This window comes from Lactuca saligna, chromosome 8 (assembly GCF_052625555.1).
Source record: "Lactuca saligna cultivar CGN05327 chromosome 8, ASM5262555v1, whole genome shotgun sequence".
Classification (NCBI taxonomy): Eukaryota; Viridiplantae; Streptophyta; class Magnoliopsida; order Asterales; family Asteraceae; genus Lactuca; species Lactuca saligna.
The window spans coordinates 94,102,360-94,124,078 of NC_136424.1; the positions used below are offsets into that span (position 1 = coordinate 94,102,360).

General features: G+C 38.1%; 1 protein-coding gene across 1 annotated transcript; it reads right to left on the reverse strand.

Annotated features, from left to right (window-relative positions):
• Positions 1 to 3,144: 3,144 nt before the first annotated feature.
• Positions 3,145 to 5,388, reverse strand: LOC145010800 (tubulin beta chain-like). The gene is made up of 3 exons (XM_078969348.1): positions 4,893 to 5,388; positions 4,108 to 4,377; positions 3,145 to 4,029 (listed from the first exon to the last, which is right to left on the reverse strand). The coding sequence occupies exons 1-3, from the start codon at positions 5,284 to 5,286 to the stop codon at positions 3,350 to 3,352; spliced, it is 1,344 nt and encodes a 447-aa protein (XP_078825474.1). The 5' UTR covers positions 5,287 to 5,388; the 3' UTR covers positions 3,145 to 3,349.
• Positions 5,389 to 21,719: the final 16,331 nt, after the last annotated feature.

Consider the following 21,719-nt stretch of genomic DNA (forward strand, 5'->3'; position numbering starts at 1 on the left):
TTATTTTTATTAAACTATATGTTTAAGTTTGGTAATTTTACATTGCTTAAAAGATTAATTTGGCATTTATTCAAGGATTAATGGTTAGCTTGCAATGAGAAGTGAAGCATGATGTGTCTCTCATATGGTCAATCACTCGTTTATTTTGATATTATGTAATTTTAGCCTTTTAGAAAAACATTAAATAGATATTACTTTCGTTTGTATCTTATAGCATCATTTCTTTGTATTACGAGATTGTAGTTTTGACTTTTTTTGTTTACTAAGGCATTATACTTTCAAAAAAATATTATTATGACATTGTACTTTGAAATATCTATAAAAATTGTTTTGTATTTGGATGATAATGCTACAATTTGGTAGATATGTTAAAAGTTGAATGTTTTTATAGAAAGAAATGAAAATATGATGCTATGAAAAAACAAATCAATAGAACTATATTACCATTTTCTGCATCTAACCCTTAAGAAAATTAAGTCTAGGTTTTGATGTACAGACTAAAACTATCAGTTTTTGACAGTTTCAGAAGTTAGATCCGCCATATTTGAAACACAAGTTTCTTTCTATTATAACTGAATGCAATCAAGATATATTTTTATATAATAACAGCAATCTTAGGATTATAAGCAAGAAGTAGCAATGTACTTTCATTTATTAGTTTATCATAGCATCTTACTTTCATTTATTCCTATTAAAACATTATAGGTTGAAAATTATATCTGACTGTAGCAATTTCATCTAAATACAAATTAGTTTCTATTGCTAAAATTGAGTATGTTATAATGCATTGTCCTACTGAGAAGAATTTTAAGTACAATATTATAATCGGGTTGATTTGTCGAAGTACAATGTTTTAATAAGAAAAAAATTACATGTGCAATGCTATAATAGAAAAAATAATAAACAAATATAGAAAGTGTGTTGCTATTTTTCCATTTAGCCCAGAATCTAATGTGGATGTTACTGACCAATAAGTTCAATTCTCATGAAGAAACAATACCTTTTATAAACAAACTCGTCGAAACGAGATCTTGTATTAGCAAATATGCATTTCATAATGGGCTCCTTGTGAAATATGTGGCTATTTTGATAAAAATAAAAATACATGATAAATGGCACTAAAGACACTTAAGTGCTAAAAAAGATCAATTTTGACACTGTTTTGACACTTAGTGTTAAAAAAAAATATGATTTTTTTAACACTTAGTGACAAAAACCCTGCAAGAAGGTATTCTGGTTGTAGGTATTTCACGTACCCTAAAAAAGATTGTAAATACTTTGAATGGTATGATGAAGAACTTCTGAATGAATGGCACAAGAAAAAGTTTAACAAACTGAAGATCCAAATGATTCCTATTTTTTATGAAGCTTCAAATGAAAATCCCAACTCTAATCTATAGTTTCTCATTGTTGTTATGATTTCCTATCCCTTCTACATAGAATATGTGAAAGTATTTCTTGAATTGGTCTCATAATCCAACGAGCATAGTCCTAAACAAGCCCATAATGCTCTGTCAACTTTAGATTTATTATTGCCAAAGCTTTCTTCTTTGCTCTACTCTCTAACATTGTGCCATTGACCTTCTCTTATCTCTTTGCTTTTCATCCTAGGCCTTGCACTCAAATATTTTATGTATTTTCTTAACAATCCAATTAGGATTCACCTATGTACCATGGTTGAACTCCGTAATACAATCATCAAGTCCTTTAATCTGGAATGATCTTTCTTAGGTTATCTATGATGCCCAAAGTTTAAAGGGACAATAAATTTTTCTTGTTGGTTACACATTTCTCTTTTAGCCATTTTGTAAAAGATTTCACAAACCATACATAATTTGTAAAACAGAAACGTAATTCCTCTATACCAGCATATAAACCATATCCAGCACTAACTTCTAGTGAATCATCCTCCATTTCCTTTTCCTAATTCCTTCATAATCAGAATACTCCTCTTTAATTGCTCCATCTTCCTTCCTTTATGCAGTCCAATGAATGCAGAATTCATAATAAAACGCATTAATTGGCACCTTTGGGCTTTGATTGAAGTGTATATTCTTTGTCATCCAGCACAAAGATAGGATCCCCTTTCATTGATTTCTTCACCCAAGTCTCTTTCTTCAATGTCTGAGTTTACTTGTCACAATAATGTCTGAGTTGCCATGGCATGAGACATATAAATTGAATAATATAAAGATACATTATATGCTAAATATGATGAGATCATACACTCCATTATTCTTATTTTTACATGTTAAAAAAACACGTTAGTAATATATACATATTTCGAACCAAATACCTCTATTTAATCAGCACAATACCGAGAGCTAGCAGATATATATAGTTCATCAGGAATAGTTGTCCCCAATGTATATCCACTTTTGATTAAGGTATTCTTTGTAGGATTTCACTCTAATACATTTTTTACAGAAAGCATGTTTGGATTTTTAACCAAATACACGTTAGTTATTGAATTTGAGTCCCCACCCTTTCAAGCACGTACTATAGTGGAGGACATTGTTTTACGCTATACATTGGAACTAATCAGGAGAAAAGAGGGGAAAAGGAGGATGACTATCCCAAATCAGGGTGGACACACAGAAGGAAAAGAACTATGGATGGGACAACCTTTGAAAATATGTGGGACCACAGAATCCACCCTTATAGAAGGTTGGAGATATATTTTGGTTACTCAGGTGTGTGTTGAGTTTTTGTTAGCCACAACTTTTGAACAATAATCATAAAATAAAATAAAAAGCTCTCAGTAATTATTTATGAGATAATAAATTAAAATTACAAAGAAATAAATTGCTTGCAAGAGTAGAAAATACGGAATTGAAATCATGAGATGTATAGTGGTCCATGAATGATGGCTTAAAGAGTTAGAAGTAGAAAATACGGCATTGAAATCATGAAACGTATGGTATTAGTGGTAATAATCCACTTTTCCAAATTCAGAAATACAGGACGCATATAATAAAAGTTTCATGCAAAATTTTAAAAGAAAACCATGAATATGCATGCATAGTTGAAAGCTCTCAAAACCAGTAGAAATAAGATTTTAAAATGAAGAGAACTAGAGATGTAAAGAAGTGAAAGAACACAACCATCTACACATAAATCACCTAAAAGTAGGGGGGAAAAACAAGCACAAAAACGAGTACTAGTTATAATCCAGAAACAGAATTACACCCACACTGTTTAGCAAAACCGATAGCTTTCTTGCAAGTTTTTCACAAACCAACTCAAAATGGAAGTTGAGTTGACAACCACAAGACAATTCACACATAAAACAATATAATAACACCACATAATAGACTCTAGTCTCCTTCACAAGACAATTCACCCCCAATCAACCCTCATACTCTGCCTCTTCCTCCTCTTCCTCATACTCTCCCTCCTCATCAGCAGTAGCATCCTGATACTGCTGATACTCAGACACCAAATCATTCATGTTGCTCTCAGCTTCAGTGAACTCCATTTCATCCATTCCCTCACCAGTATACCAATGCAAGAAAGCCTTCCTCCTAAACATAGCAGTAAACTGCTCACTAACACGCCTAAACATCTCCTGGATGGAAGTCGAATTCCCAATGAAAGTAGACGCCATTTTTAGCCCAGTTGGTGGAATATCACAGACAGTTGATTTCACATTGTTTGGGATCCATTCCACAAAGTAAGATGAGTTCTTGTTCTGGACATTTAGCATTTGTTCATCCACCTCTTTCGTGCTCATTTTCCCACGGTAGATGGCGGAGGCGGTGAGGTAGCGGCCGTGGCGGGGATCGGCGGCGCACATCATGTTCTTCGCGTCCCACATTTGTTGGGTGAGTTCAGGGACGGTTAATGCACGGTATTGTTGGGACCCACGGGAGGTGAGAGGGGCGAATCCGACCATGAAGAAGTGGAGACGAGGGAACGGTATCAGATTCACCGCGAGTTTTCGGAGGTCAGAATTGAGTTGACCTGGAAACCTTAGACAGCATGTGACTCCGGACATTGTTGCAGAAATGAGATGGTTGAGATCACCAACTGTTGAAAGATTTGATTAAGATTTTTGGTAGAGGTTAATTAAAGAAGATTGAGAAAGTTGTGATTTGGAGAACTTACAGCTTGGAGTTGTGAGCTTGAGTGTTCTGAAGCAGATATCATACAATGCTTCGTTATCAAGAACCATACATTCATCGGCATTTTCAACAAGCTGGTGGACAGATAATGTGGCGTTGTAAGGTTCAACAACAGTGTCTGAGACCTTGGGAGAAGGAAATACAGAGAAGGTCATCATCATTCTGTCGGGATATTCTTCCCTGATCTTTGAAATCAAAAGTGTTCCCATTCCGGATCCTGTTCCACCTCCTAGAGAATGACACACCTGAAAACCTGCAAAATTATTAAATGTTAATATGAAATGGTAAATAGGATGCAGTAAGTTTAATTTGAGATCTGAAAGTTTCAGTAAGAGGATTATAACTGACTCTGAAGAAAAAAATGTAACGAGTATGTCTATGAGATTATTCATCATATTTATCATCGTTTACGCTACTATGAAAAATTATAGATCTATCTAAATGGAGCAGGTTAAAATGAGATCCAACACTTTGACAAAGAAGTGTGCCATATATAGATAATGTCTTAGGATTTGAATACATCAAATGCCTCCTACCAGATTAACAAACATTCCGTAGATCTATCTCTTTATACACAGGAAACGATAAATAGATCTGAAAGAACTATCTACCAACTTAAATTTGATGTGAAGATATTTAACAGAGACACTCGTCAACAAATGTTATGGATCTATCGTTTCTAACTCATTACTTAATCAAAACAGAAATGTTTTTAGAAAGAGCAAAACAGAAATGTTTAACACAAATAAACTAGATATGTAAGTATACCTTGCAAGCAATCGCAGTTCTCGGCCTCCTTCCTAACAACATCGAGAACAGAGTCAATCAACTCGGCGCCTTCGGTGTAGTGTCCTTTCGCCCAGTTGTTACCAGCACCACTCTGACCAAAGACGAAGTTATCAGGTCTGAAGATTTGACCGTAGGCACCAGATCTGAGACTGTCCATCGTACCAGGCTCCAGATCCATGAGCACCGCTCGTGGAACAAACCTTCCGCCGCTGGCCTCATTGTAATAAACGTTGATCCTCTCGAGTTGGAGTTCGGAGTCTCCGGTGTACTTTCCTGTTACATCGATACCGTGCTCGGCGCAAACAACCTCCCAGAACTTAGCTCCGATCTGGTTACCGCATTGTCCGCCCTGGATGTGAAGGATCTCACGCATTTTCGAGTGTGAGTGAAGAGTAGAGAGAGAAGATTAGGGTTACTGGAGCGGAAATAGTGTTTGGATATAGATCGAAACAGAAGGGATGTCTGCAGTCTCTCAGTACGACCTTTTATATAGGGAGAACCGTATGTACGTATTCAGATTTGTATACGTATAGATCTACGGAGACAGATAATAGTATACAAGATATTTTAAAAGGTTATACTAAAATCTTAATATAAATTTTGAAATGGTTGATGACCGATGTAATTATTTTCTTTTACGAGTAAGACATCTGAACTTAAACTATATTAGGTGATGATTCGACAAATTACTAGAATATTAAGGAGATATAATATTATTTTTATTTAATTTTTTGTATGTTTATTGTCGACATATGTTTCTAAATGATGCATAAACTTTTTTATAAGGATAATTATTGGGAAATTGAAACCACAATTTGAGTTCTAATTAACAAAACTAACCATTTGGTTCGGAATGTACCATTTCAAACCAGGATATCTGGCTCAAGCTCATTACTGTAGCCCTATGTTATATATGAGTCTCACATATAAAAATCGGAATACGCGTTCCAGATTCTGCAATTCCGAAATTCGTTTTACCCTCATTTTGAACTTATTTTTCAGCATGGATTCGTTAAACCAAATGAGTTCTACTCTTTAAGTTACTTGCATTTTAATTTTCAAACAATTATAGGTATTCCATAATGCATTCAACACTCCGGAATACGATGAACGAGTTCGGAAACCTACATGGAATTGTTTGAAAATCATGTAGACATTGCCAGTTTACACCAGATGCAAGTTCAAGTTATCCTGGAAATGTAATATAAAGATTGAATATTGTAATGACTTTTGAAACTTAAATATGTAAACGGAACGATAGGGTTATCTAAAATAATAATGTTTTTCATTAACATTTGTACAAAGTTCGTTACAAATCCTAATACATACTTACATAGGTTTCTATAAATTAGGAAATTGTAAATGATACATATTTTGTTCTCGGTTAATAAAATCTCATCTTAATTCTACCAACATCTGTTAGACGGTCCCGTTCTACACAAAGTTTATCTATCTATGCATTTGCGTGTTGAATTCACTTCTCATCTTCTTTGACTTTTTTCATAGCTTCAGCAGCCTATTTTTCTTTTTTCTTTTACTTGTTCCGTTAGATCATTTGGTGCATTGATTTAGTGTCCAACTTGTTTCAAAACCCCTTTCATTTGCTTCTCCAGCGGCCTTCGTAGCTTGGAAAATGTCATCGGACATTTTATCCGATGGTGGGAAATACAGGCCTTCCAGAAACGGGATAATATCTTAACAAACATAGCAATCTGTTGGATAAGGTATCTAAGTCCATAACAATATTTGAGATACATTTGACCCGACCCGGCATGGTCCATTTGGGTTGCACTTCACCCGAACGATTTGGATAACCTTTTGAGAATAATGTGTTTATGATTTGTTAATATATTATAAGTTATAATATATTAATATGAAATCATATTATTTAATTAGTATTGATCATATGTTAATTTAGAATTAATTTAGTGATAAAAAAGGTGACTAATTAAATATGGGCTCTTGTATTTTATATAGTGTGGGCTAATACTCCTTTAGAATGGGCTAGGCTTGCATGGGAGTCTATGGATGGTCCATGGAGCTTTTAACACATGGATCCTGAAAAGGAAGAGCCATGGGTATTAGGGTTTACATGGATGTAACCCTAATCCTCCACATTATATAAAGGAGTCCTTGGCACTTGATTTGTCACCAATTGTGTGTGTACAAGAGTGGTGGCCGATTTCAAGAGTGTGCATTATTCTCTCAAGAGTTTTCCAAAGTTTGTGGTGATTTGTGATTTCCATTTGAGGCAACCACACTATTGGTGCTAGGCTCTCAAACTCCAAGGAATCAACCACTACTAAAAGGTATGTCATTCTACTAGTACTTTTATGATTCAAGTTCCCTATGACATGCTAGTTAGGATGTAAACCTTGGAAATTCTTATTTGCGTGTATTTTAGAGAAAACATAGATGCAAGTTTTATAGGGTTGCATGTACACCATAGGAGTGTTAGAATGCTTAAAACTCAACAGTGGTATCAGAGCCTAATCTTGTTTTCTTGAATACTTGATGCAAAATGCTGAAAAAAGTCGATTTTCTGCCCACTGGACAGTAAACTCACCGAGTCCATGGGGGGACTCGACGAGTCCATGTACATCTTCATCCTACTCATCGAGTAGGTTCATGCACTCGACGAGTAGGAGGCCCATAGTGCAGTTTTTCAAGTTTTTGAGCTGGAATTGGACTAGAGTCATTACACTAAACTGCTTTGGACTTATAAAACCTATTTTTGATGTTGTAATGATTATGCTAATCCAATTTCAAAGGCTATTATCAAAATTTTAAGTCATGTGTGTGTTCATATGATTCTTAAAATTGTTAATATGGATGTTCATGAACTTATGAGTTTTGTTAGATCATAGGAATTATTTGCAAGTTGTTTGTTAGTTAATTCTTGATCTTGATGTGTTTTAATGGATTCCATAATTTATCCTCAAGCTATGGATTATCAAAAGTCTTTTCTTTTAAAGTCCATTAAAAACCATAGGTTACATTAGTTGAAGACTCTTTTTCATCATAAATAGTTTTATGGACTCCATAACTTGTCCTCAAGTTATGGATGTCCAAGAGTCTCTTCATTAAAAGTTTTTAAACCTTCATTAAAATCATAAGTTATGAAAATACAAAAGTTTTTGAATTGTTCAAAACTTGCCCTCAAGTTTTGAAATTTGTAAAGTCTCACACACACTTTAGTTCCAACCCTTAGAGTTTTAAAAGTTAAAATCCAACCCTTATACTTTATAGTATTACATGTTAATAATAATAATAATATATAATTGTAACGCCCGCGTTTCTAGGCTAGGTATTTACGGAATCCCTTAGTTACGCTGCGCCCCGACCCGAGTCCCCACGTCCGTTTTTCACCGCCCGAAACCCATGATGTAATAGTCTAGGTTAACCTTTGTAACCCGTTTTGAAATAATAAGAGCGTATTATTTGTGTATTATGTGTTTCATGCTTAATTGCTTAATTATGTGATTTGATTAATTAAGAATAAAATAAACGTTAAAATTTAAGTGTAAAATAAACTTAATATATTTGCATAAAGTTGTAGTGGCCGAAACGAGGTTTCCGTATATATATATATATATATATATATATATATATATATATATATATATATATATATATATATATATATATATATATATATATATATATATATATATATAGAACGCCCAAATCTGACTTCGTATAAGGAGTTATGATTTTATGAAGTTTCGACTTAGCGGTATGCAGCCCGAAATACTCGATTTGAGATCGAACGGTTTTTAGCCGAAGCAATCTAAACGAGAATCGAAGATCTCGTTGTTAGTAGCGAAACGATGAAAAGTTAGGCGAGAACGGACGTCGGACGAAGAAGTTATGAATTTATAACGAAGTTTTCCTGTCCGGACCTACTAAAAATAAATAATAAAAAATAAAGTCAAAATTAGATGACGGAGTCTAAACGAAAGTTGTAGAGCGTAGTCTCACCTACGCATGGATATAAAGAACGTCAAAAACGGAGTTCATATGAAGAAAATATGAATTTTCAAAATTTATTAAATAATTAATATTTAAATTTATTTATTTATTCCGATATTATCCGAAAATGAGTCATCGGACTCATCCGAAGTACGCCCAGCGTACTGGCGTACGCCCAGTGTACCGCGAAGCATGACGCACCTCGCACTCGAGTTCTTCGGATGATGCATGCAGTGACGATTTCGGAGGCTTACGCCCCGCGTAAGGCTGTACGTCCAGCGTACGGCAAGGCCTCAACCTCCTATAAATAGGATGCGAGGGTTCCGGACATATTTGCTCAATTCTTCTCTTTTTTGTGCCGAAGCTCTGCGTGTGAACCCCCGAAGCCATCTTGACACCCCGGATCTCATATCCAAGTTAAGAAGGAAGTTTTACGCTCCCGAGATCCCGAGAAGTATGATTCCCGAGCCGAAGCTCTGCCCGCGAGGAGTTCGATTTTTGTGGAGATCTTCCAGATCTGCCGAAGAATACTACTTCTATAAGCCGTAGTGTTGTCCGATCATCTTCTGATCAAGTGAGTGTGTGGTTACTTTCTTCTAACGCATAATTATGAAGTATTTTATACGAAATACGTGTTATGTGTATAGTTTGTGTTATATGTGTGAATGTATATTCACTTTCTTCTATCTCATAGATATGATTTATTCTCTATGAAATACGTGTTATGTGTATGTGTCTCATCTGTGGTTTTGGAATATGTATTGAATGAGAATGCTATGCAGGTTTTAAACTATGTATAAAAAATATATTTTTATCTACTAATATGTCGGGTAGAACATGGGTAGATAGTTGACGTGTGATAAACAGATGAGAGGCCTCGATGTTGTTTTTGATTCAGTTATCTAACGGAGTTTAGATGACGACCACAGACTTTTCTAGACAGTCCTGTGGAACGCTAGCAGGGTCGCCACATGTAGTGTCAAGTATCACAACACATGCATTATAGTAATCAAAGAACAACAAAACATTGCATTAATAGTAATAGTTTTACAAGGTTACATTACAACAATTTAAAGTAATACAAGTAATAGAATAAATACAGCGTGGTACTAAGCTATCTTCATCAACAGCTCCGGGGATGTACCTGTCTAATGCTAACCTGAGAATACAAGTTATTTGAAAAGCAAGTATCAACATTTTTTACAATGCTGGTGAGTTCATAAGTATTTAGTGTCATTTAGTCAAATAACTTTATAAAGCAGTAGTTTAAGTGATTTCAGTGTATTAGTGTTCTTTCCAGAAAATCCTATATTTTCTTTAATAAAAGCAGCCATCTACCAAGACTGGTCAGTGTAATGTGGTAAGAAGAAGTTTCCCTTAATTGTTAATAATATCAAAATACTGAATTTGATTATTAAAGAAAACAGAGGCATCAGGGAATAACATATGCCTCAGCAGTGAGGACTGCTGACTAAGGCAAAAGAGTCATAGATTCCAGGAAAGTATCGAACTAACGACACGCCTGGTTCAGTCTAACAAATGGAGAAACAAACCCCCGAAGGTATCAAATGAAAGGTACAACTGGTAAGGTCTAAAACGGTGAACGCAGACCGAAGACGATACCAAATGGAAGGTACATCTTGCAAGGTCATAACAATGAAGACAGACCGCAGACGATACCCAATGAAAGGTACATCTCGCAAGGTCAAAACAGTGAAGACAGACCACAGACGATACCAAATGAAAGGTACATCTTGAAAGGTCAAACAGAGATAACAGACCCCAGACGGTATCAAACGAAAGATACATCTTGTAAGGTCAAACAGAGATAACAGACCCCAGACGGTATCAAATGAAAGATACATCTAGCAAGGTCAAAACAGTGTGACTCTGAAAAAGGTGACATCAGCATACAGTGTAAATCGCTGACGAAATACTGTTACCTTAAAGCCATGAATTATAAGGCAACCCATGATACTCGTAACCATACTGACTAGAGTATTAGACGCCCTACAAGCATCTATATAATGTGACATTTGTCACCCCTTGGCTTCGTAGGCCGTGGACTGTAGCTAGCAGTCAGGGTGCGGGGTTGTCAATCCCGTATAGGCCTATACACACAATGTCCGCTCTCCCTACAGGAGACTCTGGTTACCAACTAGACGACGGAGAAGGCCGCGTCCCGAAGATGCATCCCAAATAGAGGATAGTGTGTTACTAGGAGGGAGTGGGTTTCTTATGTAAGTGTAGACTAGAGGTATAGACTCTTAACTGAATTGACTGAAGAAAACTCGTATGTCTATGCTCGTATACGTAATATATAACTAATGAATCGAACGACCTTCAGATGGACATCCGATCCCACCAGACCACATCTCAACGAAGAAAAGGAAATAGGGCGGACAAGCCTTCCTAATTCCTTCAATCATTATTTATATGCATCTATACAAGCATAAACATACATCTAACTACGCTTGAGTGTGTATCATACGGTGAAGTATAAGTGTACAGTGGAACATCTGAGTCGTGAAGTATAAGAGTACAGTGGAACATCCGAGTCGTGAAGTATACGTGTACAGTGTGGGATAATCGAACCATGAAGTATAAGCGTACCAAGTATAAGTGTATCACGAAGCAGAGACGACAATAAGTGATGTAAGAACGTCTATCAAGTATAAGTGGAGTAAAGTCGTTATCCAGTATAAGTGAAAGAGAAATCGTATCACTAAGTAAGAGCGTGAATAAGTATAAGCGTCATCAAGTATAAGCGACTATAGGTATCAGTGAAAGTGTTACCGAGTCAGAGTATAAAATAAGTATAAGTGAAGCAGCAGTATTTTATAAGTAAAAGTATACGTCGAAAAGGGAAATCTTTAATGAAAAATTTTTATGTACAGAGAAAATCACAAATTGTATTCCTTCGTAAAATACATTTAAAACCTTAGAGGATCTTTCATAAACCAGTTTAGAATGAATTTGAATAAATCAGTATAAGTAAAAGTTATGAAACAGGTAAAAGTCATTTTAGTGTCCCACTCGGTAAAACAGTGTAAAGTGGTAAAATCTTGTGCATGCGGGTTATCAATCATATGCGATTGACATGATAACTGGCATGTTTAACTTGTATTCCCCCCTATAAAACATTTAAAAGCATTTAAAAGGTTCATTTAGGGGTATGAACTCACCTGGTGTAAGTAGGTCCGACGAGAGTGTTGTTTGGGCGTTCGGTGCCACGTAAGGACTCGAACACACTCAATGACCTATTTAACATATGTATGTTCACATACAATTAGTATATTTAATGCTAATTACACAAATATACGCGCTCAAAGGAGCGGAAAACACTTTTGGTTAAGTGTTTGGGGTCCCGGGTAGCGTTTAAGGGTGCTACGGGTCTCCTATCAGTTATGGAACTTTGCTAAACTCAAATATCAAGTGTGTGAAGGGTTTTAAAGCATTAACATGGACCATTTTGGAGTTTACGGCCTAACCCAAGGGAGTTTACGGCCGTAAACTCCCAAGGTCATTTTCTTGGGTGTTTGATGCTTCTAGCTTGCTCATGGGATTTTTCTAAGGACTTTTCATAAAAGGCATGAGTGAATTTAAGGCTTCTAAGGGCATTATATTGGAGTTTACGGCCTATGAACACTCCCATGGGAGTTTACGGCCGTAAACTCTCATACCTTGGATTTTGTGAAGTTTAAAGCCCCTAATGCCTTTCTAGTAATTTCTAATGAAGTGCGATGCCATTTGGGGGAATTAAAGCTACCATTTGAGTGTGTTTTGGGGAGTTTATGGCCTAGACACTTGCTTGGGCCGTAAACTCCTTTTTACCCCTCCATTTCATGTGTTTAAGTCCTTAAATCCTTTCTAGCATTTTATAGAAATAGTCTAAGGTCGTTTGGGGGACAAAAACCAACATTTTGGCTTAGTTTGAGGAGTTTACGGCCTAAGCCTGTGCTTGGGCCGTAAACTCATTTTCATCCTTCATTTTGATGTGTTTAATTGATCCAAACCCCAAATACTAAGTCCCTAAATTATGTATGAAGCCTAAGGGTGGTTTGGGAGTGTTTTTGGGGCATTTTAACATGATTTTGAGGTGTTTACGGCCTAAGCTTGTGCTTGGACCGTAAACTCTCTTTTGTCCCCCAAATCATTGCGTTTTGATGTTTAAACACTCCTAGGCAATCCCCTTAATTTATTTCCAAGCCTATAGGGACAAGTTTGGGTCATTTTGGCCTCATTTTGGGTGTTTACGGCCTAAGGAGGTTCTTAGGCCGTAAACTCCTTTTTCATAGCTTCTAAGTCTGATTTTTGGGCTATAAACACAAATCAATATGTTTAGAATAAGCTAGGGTAAGCGGACTTACAATTTGGAAGCGTTTGGTTGCGGTTTCGGGGCGAAAACGGGTCTAGAGAGAGAGTATAGAGAGAGAGTGTAAAAAGTCTACAATGGACTCCACTCACCCTTACATAGGGTTTTGAGTCGGGACACAGTGGAATTCTACCCGATACTGCCGTTAAACGGGGATTTTGGTCGCACCCGATTTAGTGGTCGTAATAATAAAACTTGACATTTTCCAAATAAATGGAAATATGTATCCTGTGTTTTTATTTCCTTTTATCACGAATTAACGGCATATAAACATACACAATTGAAATGTTTATTAAATTTGACGGCTTCTTATTAATGGAACTTTTGAACAGTGGAAAATTCCGTTAATGGTAACGGAGAAATGTAACGGGACAACTTGGGTTGTCACATCATCCCCCCGTTAGAGGGAATTTCGCCCCGAAATTCAGATCTAGGCAAGGAAGTAGGTATGAATGGCCAAGTAGAGGTAAGAGAGTACTTCCTATGTGGTTGTCCTTGCATCCCCAAGTGATCTCTGGTCTGTGTTTGTCATTTCAACAGACCCTCGCGTACGGGATGCGGATTCCGTCTCGTGTAGCTAGTGGGTTCCAACTGGTGTATCTACAAGGTTAGGGTTCTCGATGGATTCTATCAAGATGAGTGAGGTATGAAGAGTGTTGTCGGGAATTCACGTATCAAGTCTAAGAGTGGATAGACCAGTGTGAATCTTGTGGTATATCCGAAGGTAGTAGCGGCCTGAAAAGGGGTTGAACCATGTCTCCATGAGGATTTTCGGATGGTCCTAAGCTCTCGTAAAGGAGTAGAGCTTTTCAGTACTAAGAACATAGTGTACTTCTATGGCAAGATCAACACTGGCGTGATCGCCATTCCGAAGTCCCTAACGTTCTCACTTGTACTGGATGTGTAGTCCTTCAGGTTAGTCCTTAGGAAGCTCAGGTGGTCTTTGGTTTCGTGTTTTCTTTCAACTGGCTGATAGAGACTTTCTAGATCGTCGAGTGGGTTGCGTGACTATGGTTATCGGTTTGCTATAGAGTGTCTATCTCGCGCTTGTGCAAAATGAACCTGCACTAACGAAGCTTGAGATACGGAAACCTTGAGGGTCGAGGAGATAGGGTTTCACCTAACGAGTGTTGGACTATCTCGGGAGGTAGTTCTATTATCTCTGCGTGAGATCGTATTCATGGAACACCTAACAGTCCAATGAATCTCTAAGACTGTGGTTTATTATAGTGTGGAAAGTGTATGTTCCTGCATAACCCTTCGACTAACACCAGGGCTGGTGTCAAGTCTATAATCTCTTCGGGATTAGGGTCACGAGGCTTAACGCAACTACGTTCGCACTTTACCAAGTATTCTTGTCTGCGGAAGGTTATCCTGTGGTTCTCGGCATTCTAGTGTCCTCTTCGGAGAATGTATTTCATCGTTTACAGGGCGACGACGATTTCCTCCATGCAATAGGGTGGAGGATGATAGGTACTACTTGTCTATAACGAGGTGGACGAAGTGCCTGAGTAGTGCGGGCATATACTGCAACTACTCATCCGAAGGTTCTAGGTTTTCTTGGTCTAGGTCGAATCTAATGAGTATAGAATCTTCTCACTCGGAACTCTTAAGAGTTCAACCCGTAGTGATTTTCTTGACTCGGGTTCGTATTTTATGGAATAGGGTGAAAGTGTTTTGCGAAGAGGTCCGTGGTAGAGCTCATGCTTAGTCTAACCACAAATATCGGGTGTATGCGAGCAGTATACGATTGAGGTCAGCAGGACATTCAGCTGTGCGACTCCACCCCAAACCCACAACCCAACGAGGAACAGGGAATAGGGAGGAAACACACACCTTAAATCTTTTTGATCTCGATTATATACCACCTTTATGCATATACCTATTTATAGTGATCAGTCTCATGAGTTCTGTTCTCTAGGTTCACGAACCTAATGTGCGAGGTGCGAAGGGTCTCTCGGGGGAAATATACGGAGTCTGCTTCGGTCGGTTGTCGTCATCTAGAGTATCTTGTAGTGTGTTTCACTTCGGTGTTCATCTGACTACGAGGGGTCGGTCAACAGTGTATGGTACCCTCCTGTGGGTACTTCGAAAGGTTTGAGATAAGAGGGACGATTTTACGGGTCGTATTAGGTTGATTTATTTGTGTTAGGTTCAGGTTCGGAAGAACCTTTATTTGCCGATATGGCTATGGAGAAAGTTCTTTTTACACAACACTTAAGGATTTACACACGGTTGCACGAAATCAAACCATGATCAATAGAGTCGTCGAAGTTGGCACACTCCGACATGATATAAAGTGAAGATCGATAGAGTCATGTGCCGAACAGGCACACAAGCTCGAGGCATCTCGGGTTTCGTCCTACGTATCACTACCACGGATACTTGGACCGATAGAGTCGACGCGGAACTATAGAGAGTTCTAAGTGTTTCCGAATAGAGTATCTTTTCATGAACGGATTCTCATGAGGCATTTTTATAATCGCCTCACATATACTAGTCATGTATATTTAAGGTGGGGAGGACTGTTGACTGAGCGACCCCGCCCTAAATCCACAACCAAACGAGGAACAGGAGATGAGGCGGCATTCGCTCACTCTAGGTCTGTCCATCTTAAATATACATGGCCGTAACGTATATGTTTAGCCACTATAGTTTTACCTAATAAATTTTAAATTTTTATAACAGTGCTGTGACTTTCGCCTTACTGGAAAGAATTTGCATTTGAATTAGTCTTTTATTGTTCTTAGCTTTGTTATCTGAGATCGAGAGTCGTACCAAAAATCTACCGAGTTCCTTGACGTTTCTCCCTAAGCAGTAGTGTCAGGCTCCTTCTGTGTCTTTGTCTTTTCCTTCGGTTGGGCAGTCCTTCTTGAAGTGTCCAAACTCGCCACATAGGCGGCAAACCTGTGTGGCCGCCGCATTGGCGATTGTTGTTATACGTTCCACCGGAGTTCTGCATACACGAGCAGTATGCCCCTTCATGTGGCACCTAGCACAATAGAGTTCCCGGCAGGCACCATGATGATGGTAGCTGCACTTGCTGCAATGGGGAAGGTTTCCTAGATATGGTATTCTTGGAGTCGGGAGGGAAGGGTTGACAGGGGTACCGACTGCCTCAACTCGTTGCCCTTCGGAAGGTCCTTGAGCCGAGGTACTTCCCTCCTCTATCTTGAGTTTTCTCTTTAGTGGGTTCAGTTGAGGTTCTTGGGTGGATGAGTATGGAAGTGTGGGTTGATGTTGTCCATTGTCAGGATTGGAATTTCCAATGGGAACCTTGCTAACATTGGCGTTGTTAGCATTCAGGTGAGCCATGACAGCTGCTACGGCTGCTGAAACTGCAGCTTGGAATGTAGCTTCATCAATTAGGAGAGTAGGTTTCCTTCTTGTGGATTGGTTACGCTTCTTCGGTGGCATGGTTTTTCCTACACGGGAAGGAATACAAGGTAATGAGAGATGATGGTTAACCCTGGACGTTTCTGTCCTGAACGTGTTAGGCATATTATTTTTCCCGTGCCTCGGGTATTGGTTGTCTGAGTGTCGACCTACATCCCTATGATGTAGTCCTGGTAATCGAAGTGAATGTATGAGTATCAGAAAAAGGCCATAAGATGCGAGTCGTTCCTACTAAGTTACCTTTATACTGAGAAAGGTTTCACTCTCCAGCCTGGAGAGATTTGAGAACAGTTCGGAACGAAGCTGCGAAAAGAGAGACTCATGAGGGCTTATGGCTAAACAACATCACAGAGGTGTGGGGATCCGCTCTAAGCGTATTACTGGCAACGGGAACAAGGCGATTTACCTAACACATAGCGCGAGCAGTGTAATCACTAACTCACTAAATTGTATTATTTTATGGATGTATTAGCGTGACGAACACGAGGAAAAGACACTTCTCGGGGTTCCACGTACTGGCTCCCTCGGTCTGCCTCGTATCCTTGACTGGAATCGGCGTTGGTTTCCTTCGGGCAGTTTCCTAGGGTTCTCTCCTCGTATGGACATATTGAATTTCTACTCCGCCTTTCTTCTAATTCCAACTATGGGTGTCATCACTTCGCGATGGATGACTGGGAATCTCCGAAGTTTAGACGAATTTCTCACCGATGTCCCTAAAAGAATATGGGCACTTGGTGCATTCAATAGTCTCGACCCAGTTCATTTATTTCCGAATAGGAAATCTTCTAAATGAATTTCTTCGGGGTCGGAATCAACTCTTCTGTTACGCACTGAAGTGGGTAGGGTTTTCTACAGGGTTCGTGCGAGAATGGAAATGTCTAAAAAATCCTATCAGATTATTAACATTTTGCTGGATGATCCATATCAAGTGCTGCTACGATTACACAGGGTATACAAATCATATATAGCTTAGATCCGATAGGCCTTCGAATACGTGATACTACTCTAGGACCACATCCCAACGAGGAAAAGGAAATAGAGCAAAACCACACATTCTTAGCCTATGGGATCCTTATTATATATAACCTTGGAAGTATACCCTCTGTAGTTGTAGGTATATCAATAAGGATCTTTTAGTTCTCACACTAGGTTATCTATGTATCCTAAATACCCCTATGGTATTTTAATTCTTGTTTGGTTCTTATCTTTGAATATGGGTTCTGGGATTAGTGTGGATCTTTTAGTGTTCCAAAATACTCCTATAGTATTTTAACTTTATGTTTGGCTCTAGCAAATCCTAGTTGGTAAGTTTCAGACCTGTTGCACACCACAATCACTCCCGAGCACACGTTCATCGCATTTCGAATAAAGGTAGTTGATCATGTTACATTTATTCCAGCGTACGATTACATAACTGCCCAGATTTGTCTGTAGTGCTCAACATCCGAAGACTTTTATTCTTGTTCTTCTTGTGATACTTTTGTTCGAGTGTTTAGATTTTGGATGTTATTATACTTTGGTAAAATATGGTTATATTTTAAAGTATAATTTACTGGTCAGAGTGTTTTATCCCTTTGCATTTATAGGCTGTATATCTTTTATGATTTGATATACTTAGCTCACTATAAACAATGCTCTGATACCAATCTGTCACACCCCAAAACCAGAACGGCGGAAACGTTCTGGGGTGGATGACGTCATGTCAAGTATCACAACACATGCATTATAGTAATCAAAGTACAACAAAACATTGCATTAATAGTAATAGTTTTACAAGGTTACATTACAACAATTTAAAGTAATACAAGTAATAGAATAAATACAGCGTGGTACTAAGCTATCTTCATCAACAGCTCCGGGGATGTACCTGTCTAATGCTAACCTGAGAATACAAGTTATTTGAAAAGCGAGTATCAACATTTTTTACAATGCTGGTGAGTTCATAAGTATTTAGTGTCATTTAGTCAAATAACTTTACAAAGCAGTAGTTTAAGTGATTTCAGTGTATTAGTGTTCTTTCCAGAAAATCCTATATTTTCTTTAATAAAAGCAGCCCTCTACCAAGACTGGTCAGTGTAATGTGGTAAGAAGAAGTTTCCCTTAATTGCTAATAATATCAAAATACTGAATTTGATTATTAAAGAAAACAGAGGCATCAGGGAATAACATATGCCTCAGCAGTGAGGACTGCTGACTAAGGCAAAAGAGTCATAGATTCCAGGAAAGTATCGAACTAACGACACGCCTGGTTCAGTCTAACAAATGGAGAAACAAACCCCCGAAGGTATCAAATGAAAGGTACAACTGGTAAGGTCTAAAACGGTGAACGCAGACCAAAGACGATACCAAATGGAAGGTACATCTTGCAAGGTCATAACAATGAAGACAGACCGCAGACGATACCCAATGAAAGGTACATCTCGCAAGGTCAAAACAGTGAAGATAGACCACAGACGATACCAAATGAAAGGTACATCTTGAAAGGTCAAACAGAGATAACAGACCCCAGACCGTATCAAACGAAAGATACATCTTGTAAGGTCAAACAGAGATAACAGACCCCAGACGGTATCAAATGAAAGATACATCTAGCAAGGTCAAAACAGTGTGACTCTGAAAAAGGTGACATCAGCATACAGTGTAAATCGCTGACGAAATACTGTTACCTTAAAGCCATGAATTATAAGGCAACCCATGATACTCGTAACCATACTGACTAGAGTATTAGACGCCCTACAAGCATCTATATAATGTGACATTTGTCACCCCTTGGCTTCGTAGGCCGTGGACTGTAGCTAGCAGTCAGGGTGCGGGGTTATCAATCTCGTATAGGCCTATACACACAATGTCCGCTCTCCCTACAGGAGACTCTGGTTACCAACTAGACGACGGAGAAGGCCGCGTCCCGAAGATGCATCCCAAATAGAGGATAGTGTGTTACTAGGAGGGAGTGGGTTTCTTATGTAAGTGTAGACTAGAGGTATAGACTCTTAACTGAATTGACTGAAGAAAACTCGTATGTCTATGCTCGTATACGTAATATATAACTAATGAATCGAACGACCTTCAGATGGACATCCGATCCCACCAGACCACATCTCAACGAAGAAAAGGAAATAGGGCGGACAAGCCTTCCTAAGTCCTTCAATCATTATTTATATGCATCTATACAAGCATAAACATACATCTAACTACGCTTGAGTGTGTATCATACGGTGAAGTATAAGTGTACAGTGGAACATCTGAGTCGTGAAGTATAAGAGTACAGTGGAACATCCGAGTCGTGAAGTATACGTGTACAGTGTAATATAATCGAACCATGAAGTATAAGCATACCAAGTATAAGTGTATCACGAAGCAGAGACGACAATAAGTGATGTAAGAACGTCTATCAAGTATAAGTGGAGTAAAGTCGTTATCCAGTATAAGTGAAAGAGAAATCGTATCACTAAGTAAGAGCGTGAATAAGTATAAGCATCATCAAGTATAAGCGACTATAGGTATCAGTGAAAGTGTTACCGAGTCAGAGTATAAAATAAGTATAAGTGAAGCAGCAGTATTTTATAAGTAAAAGTATACGTCGAAAAGGGAAATCTTTAATGAAAAATTTTTATGTACAGAGAAAATCACAAATTGTATTCCTTCGTAAAATACGTTTAAAACCTTAGAGGATATTTCATAAACCAGTTTAGAATGAATTTGAATAAATCAGTATAAGTAAAAGTTATGAAACAGGTAAAAGTCATTTTAGTGTCCCACTCGGTAAAACAGTGTAAAGTGGTAAAATCTTGTGCATGCGGGTTATCAATCATATGCGATTGACATGATAACTGGCATGTTTAACTTGTATTCCCCCCCTATAAAACATTTAAAAGCATTTAAAAGGTTCATTCAGGGGTATGAACTCACCTGGTGTAAGTAGGTCCGACGAGAGTGCTGTTTGGGCGTTCGGTGCCACGTAAGGACTCGAACACACTCAATGACCTATTTAACATATGTATGTTCACATACAATTAGTATATTTAATGCTAATTACACAAATATACGCGCTCAAAGGAGCGGAAAACACTTTTGGTTAAGTGTTTGGGGTCCCAGGTAGCGTTTAAGGGTGCTACGGGTCTCCTATCAGTTGTGGAACTTTGCTAAACTCAAATATCAAGTGTGTGAAGGGTTTTAAAGCATTAACATGGACCATTTTGGAGTTTACGGCCTAACCCAAGGGAGTTTACGGCCGTAAACTCCCAAGGTCATTTTCTTGGGTGTTTGATGCTTCTAGCTTGCTCATGGGATTTTTCTAAGGACTTTTCATAAAAGGCATGAGTGAATTTAAGGCTTCTAAGGGCATTATATTGGAGTTTACGGCCTATGAACACTCCCATGGGAGTTTACGGCCGTAAACTCTCATACCTTGGATTTTGTGAAGTTTAAAGCCCCTAATGTCTTTCTAGTAATTTCTAATGAAGTGCGATGCCATTTGGGGGAATTAAAGCTACCATTAGTTTACGGCCAAGACACTTGCTTGGGCCGTAAACTCCTTTTTACCCCTCCATTTCATGTGTTTAAGTCCTTAAATCCTTTCTAGCATTTTATAGAAATAGTCTAAGGCCGTTTGGGGGACAAAAACCAACATTTTGGCTTAGTTTGAGGAGTTTACGGCCTAAGCATGTGCTTGGGCTGTAAACTCATTTTCATCCTTCATTTTGATGTGTTTAATTGATCCAAACCCCAAATACTAAGTCTCTAAATTATGTATGAAGCCTAAGGGTGGTTTGGGAGTGTTTTTGGGGCATTTTAACATGATTTTGAGGTGTTTACGGCCTAAGCTTGTGCTTGGGCCGTAAACTCTCTTTTGTCCCCCAAATCATTGCGTTTTGATGTTTAAACACTCCTAGGCAATCCCCTTAATTTATTTCCAAGCCTATAGGGACAAGTTTGGGTCATTTTGGCCTCATTTTGGGTGTTTACGGCCTAAGGAGGTTCTTAGGCCGTAAACTCCTTTTTCATAGCTTCTAAGTCCGATTTTTGGGCTATAAACACAAATCAATATGTTTAGAATAAGCTAG

Coding starts and splice junctions, on each gene's coding strand:
- LOC145010800 (XM_078969348.1), bottom strand. CDS start 5,286: ATGCGTGAGATCCTTCACATCCAGGGCGGACAATGCGGTAACCAGATC. Junction 4,378..4,892: donor GAACTGCGATTGCTTGCAAG/GTATACTTACAT, acceptor ATAATTTTGCAG/GTTTTCAGGTGTGTCATTCT. Junction 4,030..4,107: donor CAAGCTCACAACTCCAAGCT/GTAAGTTCTCCA, acceptor ATCTTTCAACAG/TTGGTGATCTCAACCATCTC.